This window comes from Austrofundulus limnaeus, unplaced genomic scaffold, assembly GCF_001266775.1.
Source record: "Austrofundulus limnaeus strain Quisiro unplaced genomic scaffold, Austrofundulus_limnaeus-1.0 Scaffold181, whole genome shotgun sequence".
NCBI classification, from domain to species: domain Eukaryota; kingdom Metazoa; phylum Chordata; class Actinopteri; order Cyprinodontiformes; family Rivulidae; genus Austrofundulus; species Austrofundulus limnaeus.
Window position 1 is genome coordinate 430,824 of NW_013952583.1, and position 9,439 is coordinate 440,262.

General features: G+C 39.9%; 1 protein-coding gene across 2 annotated transcripts in view; it reads right to left on the minus strand.

The window, feature by feature from the left end:
- Nucleotides 1-8,965, minus strand: part of rab11fip5a (RAB11 family interacting protein 5a (class I)) — a 43,187-nt gene extending 34,222 nt beyond the window's left edge. Inside the window, exon 1 of one of the 2 annotated variants that reach the window (XM_014018017.1) lies at nucleotides 8,208-8,965. In XM_014018017.1, coding sequence (XP_013873471.1) covers nucleotides 8,208-8,587 — 380 coding nt within the window. In that variant the 5' untranslated portion in view covers nucleotides 8,588-8,965. The remainder of the gene's footprint in view (nucleotides 1-8,207) is intronic. The other variant, XM_014018018.1, reaches the window with a different exon arrangement.
- Between the last annotated feature and the right edge of the window lie 474 nt (nucleotides 8,966-9,439).

Below are 9,439 nucleotides of genomic sequence, written 5' to 3' on the forward strand. Positions count from 1 at the left end.
TTCCCAACTTCAGCGATTTGGACGATTTGGACGATCTGAGCGTTCGACGCTCAGAACGTCTCTAATCGCGCTTGAGGCGCCGCAGAACTTCCCGACGTTGCTTGAAGCGCCTCCACCATAGACTTTGCATGTAAACCTGCTGCTCCTGACGCTGAAATCGCGTTTGGTGTGAACGCACCATTAGTCCTTGCCAAATGGTTTTTCTCCAGGTATTTCCTGGGATGCTCTGCTGTGCCTTCATGTTTTATAGCTTCTATCAGAAGCATGTTCCCATGTAGATTTGATCTATAATCCCATGATTCTATGCTGGCACAACTTTCTCGAACCATATCGGGATGAAGCTATGCATACAAAGATCCAGCCACAGTAGCACCATGCTGATGGTGAGATGGGGTCAGAACCCAGGCATGAAGTCAGTGTGAGCAGTGCTGCCGTCCCTTTCACTAGGGTTAGGCAAAACTGTATTGTGTGCAATTAATCATCACAAAAACTGTGAACAGTTATTATCTGCCACTTTGTAATTACTGCAATTGGTGCCACATCATGAAGTATTTTTGTGTGCAACGCACTCTCACTGTCAAGTGCTCATGTGAGCAGTGCATATTGTGTTACTAAAGAGCTGCTACCACTCCACATTGTAGAAAATATGGGCTTCAATTCACAGCTTACTATTTTAACCTGTTACAATAAAGAAGTTAGTTTGACTGATGATTTGTAAGAATAATTTTAGAACACAAGGTAACTGATTTACAATCAAAATCATGCAAGTGCAACTGTCATCTATTAATCGTCACATTAATTGTAATCAGCTAAATGCCACAATTAAAGGCGATTAATATTTTTGGCAATATCGCCCAACCCTACCCTTCACACTGGATGATGATGGCACCAATATTAACAAAGTTTAGATGTGAAAACTGTAAACAGAAACAGAACGGAACAATTTGCAAATCTAATAAATCCATGTTTTATTCACAATAGATCCAAAAAAGCCTATATGAGACACTGAAACAAAAAAAATACAATTTGTAGGAAAAATGAGGTAATTYTGAATTTTATGGCAGTTGTTTACCACTGTGAAACAACCCCTCGTCATTTCACATCAGTCTAAACTCAAATTCTCTACCAATATAAGCGTGCACATGCAAATCCCACATTGTGCGTATGCAGTCACCRCAAAACCCCAACAACTCGCTGCCTGGGCAACAAACCACGACAAAATGTTGCCAAAAAAAAGTGTTGCGCTTGCTCAAAACCATCATGTATCTATTATTCAGTATGTGAGGGTTTACCCTAGTGTGCTATTAGACAGGTCTCCAGTCTGTTACAGAGACACCTGGACAGATCTGCAGTCCATCATGATGCATTCAGTCAGTCAAATATTCACATATGTAAATGAACAATTATTATTAATGCTATAATTAAAGATGAAATTCATGTTTATGTATCAAACAAGTAGCTCTTCATGTGCCCCTGAAGTAGCTCTGTCTCAAAAAGCTTAGTGACCTCTGCTATAGATGATGTTTAAATATTTTCAACAACTTACAATAACACATAATTACATTAGGCTATGTCTTATTTTCAAATTTCCTGCCAACTTTTAACAATTTTTAACAACACGGTGGGCCGTCGGCTAGGAATGCGCAATATAAACGATATACGGTAGAAACGATATAAATTTGTCCCATGATAGAGGTCTGTAGTCTACTGGCCACGTTACCGTTACCGCCACCCATCATAATGCATATCGTGATATGAATTTTTTGCCATATCGCACATTCCTACTGTCGGCGGGCTGACAAGACAGCCCTATCACCAAACTTAGCAAGTTTTCTGGAGAAATTCCTACTATGGTAATTTCTTTTTTTTTAACCTAAAGAATAGCAGCGTGTTATCAATGGCAGAAACAGTTATCTATAGTTGATTATGTCAACTATGACAATACAGGAAAACCCATCTCAGCAKAAATCTCACCAAAAAAGGATATATTTACAAAAATTGCATTAACCTCCCATGAGTCTTATCAGACAGGCCTTTAGGTAAAAATTTTCAAACATAACCATAAAGAGGAAGCCCGATGAATATGCAGACCTTCATATTTAGTGCACACTTCCTAATACATCTTTTTAATGAATTATAAATAAAAGCTCAAGGACTGCAGGTAATGCCAGTAACCTGGCCTGGATTCTTGTGTCAGCAGCAGTTAGAGCAGACAGASTGTGGGATTCATCACACATTCCACATCTGGATGCAAAAAACTTCTCCCTCACCACCAACTTACCCCAAAAATGCTTTCATACAACCAAGAGCTGTGCCTAAAAACACACAACTTTAGGAATACAATCCTGCCAAGCATTCAACRAAGTCTAAAAAATGTCAACAAAGTTCACAGCAAACTAAAGAAAACTGTAGTTTATATATTCAAAGGTGGATTGTTAAATCTGTAATTACATTATAAATATTTTAAAATCATGATTTTGAACTTTATTAGTAAAATTTAAAAAAAAATCCATGAAATTCCCTTTTATGTCAAAAGCTTTTGAAAGAATATTGCGAATATAAATAAAAGTTTATTTTCTGATTAGAAAAGTTTCAACTTCRTATTTCGTTTATGTTTGCCTAAGTCAGTTAGCTGTGGTGGCCATCTTTAATTGGGTGGACTCCAACAGTTATTTAATTAAAGAAGTTCAKTCACTCCATTGGTAGAGCTGTTGCCTCTCAGCAAGAAGGTTGCCAGATCGAATCCTGTCTTACTGGGTAGAGTTTTCATGTTCTTTCCGTGCATGCATGGGTTTTCTYCTCCCACAAACCAAAAACATGAATGTTAGGCTAATTGATAACTCTAAATTGTCCTTAGGTATGAGTGAGARTGAATGGTTGTTTGTCTTGTTTGTCTTCATGTGTCCCTGTGATGGACTTGTGACCGCTCCAGAGTGTAACCCCACCACTCGTGCTGAATATGGGCCCCAGTGACCCTGGGTTAAGATAATGGATAGATGGATGGGTGTTCATTTAATGACACATTTCTATGAGTTTRTTAAAAATCCATTCAGTGGATCCAGAAAAGTATTGGTAACACACACACGCTGGGAATCGATTCAAATTTCCCAAATCGATTTGATTCGATTCACGATTCACAACAATTCAGGATGATTCTCGATTCAGTTTGATTGATTTTTAAATTAGTTAAGGATATCATGAGGTAACACATTTACTCTGATATGTAAGACATTCACGAAGGAAATAATTCTGCACATAGAAACTAATTCTAACTTGGTGCATTGGTAAAATTATAAACATAGTTTTACTTTTAAACTTGTAAATTTGAGTTTAATCTTGAAACAAAAGTGTCTCAAGTTTCAAAGGTTTAAACTAAAAAGGAACTGCAAGAGAAAGTGTTGTTGGATATGTTAGTTTTTTAAGAAACTAAGAACAATTTTCTTGATCATTAAGAAGTGTTGGAAAAAGGTTGCAGGAGAAAAGGTGGGATAACGTAAGTGTATAACTTCTGCTCACTCTTTTGAATGTGTGAAAATTGTATGTTTGTAATGTTTCTGTTATCTTCTGTTCAATAAAACCTATGTTTCTAAAATTTATAAATAATATTGGTAACAAAACTAAACAATTTTGTAAGATTTTGTCATCTTTCACACATTTATACATGCCGTAGAGAACAGTTTCAGTCAGATGTTTTCATACTGTAGTTTTGGTTCGAGCCRCTCGAAGCTTCGTTTCCCGCTACCGTGTCCGAGCGCAAATCTTTGCAAACAAAAGTTTTCATGGCCTCTGTTATCTTTGAGTTCAGCTGAGAATCAGCTGTAGTGTAAGTGATTCCTTAAGTTTCTTTTGTTTTGCCCCAGACAACTTGTTGKCGGGAGCTAACGTTAGCGCCGACCGTCAACCGGATGTAAGCCTTTGGCAAGCCAGGATTGACACACAACATGGAAATGTGCAGCTTCATCGCACACAACACCCATGGGGAAGAATCGATCTCATGACTTATGAATCGATTTTCCCAAATTTGAACACACAAGCTGCGTTTCCATTGCAAATGTGCGCAAAACTTTGTCGATATTCTGTTAAAAACACAGTTTCGCAACTGCTGTGTTTCCATTAAGTAAGAAATGCTATTAAAGTCACGCGTGAATACGTTTGTTCTCACGATAAGTCATTACAAACATGGCGGCGATGGATGTAAACACATAGCATATTGCTACCGCGACACTAGCGCTCATCATCAGAGGAGACATCAGCGTCTTTTATCGAGGCTTTCCAGCGACAAGTCCCTACTTGGGAGCGGCTACGTATGCTGTGTTTTTGGGAAATTGTAGTCAGTGAGTTTACTACTTTATACTACTTCTGTGATTTTACTACTATTTCTACTTCCTGTTATCTTCTTCATCATCATCTTTTTCGCCAGTAGAAACAGCCGGTTGTTGATCACGTGATTCCCATGATGCGAAAAAAATGTTTCCATTGCAGTTTTGTGAAAAACACCGATTTTTATACAGCCGAAAAAACACCTCATCCTACCGCAAAACATTTTGTTGAAAAACATAATTTTTTTCAAAACTGACGTGTTTCCATTGAGCAAATTTATTTTCAAAATTCTAATTTGCGCATTTTTATGGTCAACGGAAACGCAGCAACAGTCAACAACAATTTCACTCACATTTCCTGACAGGGGTAGTAATAAAAGGAAAACAATAAAATTTAAAGAACATTATAGACATTACCAGGTTAATTGTTTTAAATAAATGTACTACGAGGTTTAACATTTTAAGACTTGATTGTTCTAACTAAAAAAAAGGCTAGAATAAAATAATTTTTTGTGTAAGGTACAAAACCAACACCCATTTGAGCACAAAAATACGAACAGAATCCTTATTGCTCTGCCGGCAAATGATAATAATCTATATTGTTACAAATATGCAGGCCCTCAAACAGACTTCCATCCAGTCTGGTTTCATGTGTCAAACCTCAACCTCTCGTTCAAGTCCAGACCTAAAAATACCAAGAGGACGGCAGCAAGTTACCCAGACTGTGGATTCATTACAGCACTTTATATATGGATGCCTTCTTTTACATTTTTTATTATTAATGTGTTGTTGCTCATTCTCTGCCTTACATATATAAAACCAGGAAACATAAGAGAAGTTTACATTATTTTCTTAATGAATGTATTATTTTATATGTAGGTTGTATTTGTTCTGTTTATTTTTAATAAAAGCTGAACGAGCTGCTTTGTATGACTGGATCAAATATTGTCTTCCATCTGATGACTGTTAAAAGAAACTGAGACGTCTCCACTCGAACAGCTTACAGAACGGGGCGACATTTATATCATCCAGGCTGACTTTTCAGGTCATGTTCTTATATAACCTGCGATGTCCATTTTGTTAGGGCTGCTCTAACAGTCTGTCATCTTTTGGCAGAAGAGTCGCATCGACACACCGTTTCTGCCTCGCTCAGCTGAGAAATGTTGACATCTCAGGTTTTAGACTCAAGTTTTCCTCCGATAAACATGAAACAGAGACCGTTGGAAGTTGTAGCCATTATGGTCAAACCTTGTAAATGATACTTTGTGTCATCTCATATTTAAAAATATATATTAATATATTGTTATATATCAAGATCTTGTGAGTGTTAGCCTTCAGATTGGGTGTGGTGAATAACTCAGCTACTACCACACTAAGTTTTAACACAGTACCTGTAAAACTGACTTTGTTGTGACGGCTGATGTTGATTGGTTCTTTTGCAACAGACGAGCAAGGCTGGCTCCAACCGCTAATGCCGAAGTTTGAAAAAGAGCTCACGCAAGTGCTCAGAGCTTTAGCTAGGGATTTCGCTCAGCTACTATCACACCAAGCTTCAGCTCAATAAAACTGGTTGAGTTACAGGCAGTTTTTGTGTTTTCAATAAGAGGTGCAGACTGTCTTTAATAAGACTGACTCCAAAAGATGTAGCTGTACTCCCAGTGATTACTGTGATATATGCATCAAAATGTGTTCAGTGGTTCATAAGATATTTTGCTAACAGGAATGATAAATAAACGCCACTTTGGCTTTGGCGACAGGCAGTATACTGACCTGCAGTAAAACTTAAGAAAAACAAATAGCTGAAAATGAGAACTAATTCTCCTGCGGGGTGGTAAAATGACTGAAATCGGAAAAAAAACTTGATTATGATGGAAAAAATTTTTGTACAACTTGTAATATTCAGCAAAAAGCAAAGCAGAATGAAGTGTTAGCAGCACGGTTTGCTACTGAAGCTGAACGGGCAGCGTTTCCTCCCGCCAGACCCTGCAGGGGAATTCACCCAACGCCCACCTTTCCAGTAATCTGTTCTATTTTACTGTTACCCCAATGACACGTAAGCTCACAAGAAACACATATTTTGTGAAATGCCCACATACAATGCCTTTATAAAGGATTCATACATTTTAAACATATTCTGTCATGTTACAACCTTTAACTTCAAAGTCTTTTACTCGGATTTTATGTGGGCCAACACAAAATAGAGCAAAACTGTGAATTGGAAGAAAATCAATTGCAAGGTTTCCCAATTTTTTTTATATAAAATTATATACATTTTATATAAAATCTGCTGCACAGTTGCAGCTGCAAGTCATTTAGCAGCTTTGCATTCACTGTAAAAAATGAAATGTTGGATTTACTTAACCATGTTATGTTACCTGGTTCCACTTAACTGAGTTGAGTAAATTCAAAGCAATATACCAGTTTTTTAATCGAAGAACATGAGTATGTTGCTTTGAATTTACTCAACTAAGTAAGTCCAACATTTCATTTTTAGAGTGTACCTGGAGAAGGAAACTTTTGCCCATTCTTCTCTGCAGAACCATCCAAGGTTGGATGGAGGGCGATTATTAACAGAAGGTGAACCTCCGCTCCAGTCTTTAGCAACCTCGAATGAGTTTTCTTCCAGGATTGCCCAGAAGAAGAAAAAAAAACTGTTGGAGAAAAGCATCCCCAAAACATGATGATGCCGCCTTCACGTCTCACAGTGAAGTTTTTGTGTTCGTTTTTTTTCTGCCACATTAATATTATTTTTGCTTTGAGGTCACAAAGTTCAATTTTGGTCCCATCTGACCAAAATGATCAATGTTTGCTGTGTTTTACGTGGTTAGAGTCAAACCACAAACAGAACTTCAAACACATTTATGTCAACAATGACTTTCTTCTTGCTGCTCATCTATAAAGTTCAGATATGTGGAGTGATCGGCTGATGGTTCTGATAGTGGACAGATTGTCCCACCTGAGCTGTGGATCTCTGCAGCTCCACCAGAGTCATCTTGAGGCTCCTTGGCTCCTTGTCCTGTCAGTTTAGGTGGACTGTCGTGTCTTAGTAGGTTTGCAGTCGTAGTATTTACATTTTTAGACGATTGACTGAACGGTGAGGTGTTCAAAGCTAAGGATGGTTTAATAACTTCACCCTGCTTTAAACTTCAACAACTTGGTCCTGTGGTCTTCATGATGCTGTTTGATCACTACTGTTCTATAACAAACCTTACAGAACAGATGGATTTAAAAATGTATTTCACCAAGTATCAATTTTCCCAATTATGACCCACTATGTGATGGTCCATCACAAAAACAATCCAAATAAATGCATTTATAATTGCATTTATTGTAATAAAAGCTTGTGACTGTATCATTGACAAAATGTAAATAAACTGTAACTATATCCCAAGTTGAAGGCTTTAAATGTCACTAAGGACTTGTTTACCATCATTCCTTTTTCTGTAGTCAGAGCTTTTGTCCTAACATGTCCTGCTAAAAGTACCTTGTAGCTTTTGGAATCATGAAACTGTTGGTTAATCCCTGGATTTGGGACAGACATTAATCCGCCTCCTCCCTGCTCTCTACATGGCTCAGACATGGGCAAACAACATTTGGAGGTGGCAGTGTATCTAGAAGTTGTGAAGGCTGGATGTGTGTGTGTGTGTGTGTCAGAGTTAGTTTAGTGTATCAGTGAGAGCAGGGAGGGTGTGTCTGCAGGGCCCTGATGCAGCACCACAGATTTGACAGCTCTGTTTGTGTCCCACAACAAGATTAAAACAGCAGATTGTAAAACAAACAACCACCCTGATTGGCTCAAAGAATGATAATAAAAACAGGTCAACAAGAAGCAGGTGGAGCGTGTCTGTTTTTGGACAAACAGATGAAAAGATAAACCATGGAACCTACTCGTTTTTTACGCATCTGCTCTCTTGGAACACTTTATCCAGCTGGACCACAGCCTGTCCCAGGAACACGTCCAGCCCGATCAGCGCCCGGTGCATGACGGTCAGGACCAGCTCGGTGCTCCCGGCCGGGTGTCCGCTCCGCTCGCCGCCCGGCTCCAGCGCGCMGGGCGGCAGCTCGAACGAGCACTCCTCGCGCCACTCCGGCTCGGTGGTCTTCTCCGCCACGCCTGTGGAGTACTTCTCCTTCCCCAGCTGGATGATGGTGTACACATCGCTGGTGCCGTGCTTGCCCTTGCCTCGTAAGCCCCTGCCCCTCAGCACCGTCACCTGGACGTGCGTCGGCACCCAGCTCTGGTTCTCCTCCACGGTTAGCGAGGACATGTCCCCTCCGAGACGAGACGCGCTCCAGCGGACACGGTCACATCAGCGCAGGGCTCTGCGGGCCGTGCCGCATTATTCGTGGTGGTGTGTCGTCTCCGGGAAGCTGCTGTGGTTGTTTGCAGCCTCGGCCGCTCTGCAGCAGCACGCAGCGGCCCTCCTCTGCCCGCTCCCCCTGCCGTACGGGCCTGTCTGCAGATGGCGACGTCACGCCTCCTCCATCCTCCTCCTCCTGCGGGACGAGGAAGTTCATCAGCAGCACATGGCTGCAAGGAGAACATGCTGTCTGTGCAGGAGCAGCCACGTGTCTGATATTTACCCTGGTGYAATTATTCAGTTAAACCAATTAAACAAAATGTTCATAAAACAGATCCCTGACAAGAGGAGGCTTCTAGCCAAGAAGCTCCAGAACAGAATGGGGTGTGTGTGTGTTTTCCAAGTTCAACTCTACACCACTATCAAGCAGCCTAACTGTTACCCTCTGTTATGAAAATGCTGTGTATCAAAATAATTATAAAATTATTTTTAAAATTAATTATTGCATCATAATCTATCTAAAATTGGCCTCTGTCTCTTTAACCTCCTACAGTTTCTGACACTCCCACTTCAGCACTTCTCAACATTGCTTTGCAAGTAGGGGTCTCTGCTGAGTGCGGACTAGTGAGCGTGTCACAAGGAAAGGCGATTCYTTTTTTGATCAAGGTCTTTTTATTAATTTTTTTCAACAAACCACAAAAAAGAACAGACTTACAAAAACACAAAACAAAACACACACACCCAAAATCTCTCCCAACCCTCCACTCCTATCCCGGACCCACGGAAACAACCAAAATCGATCTCGTATTCATACAAGTG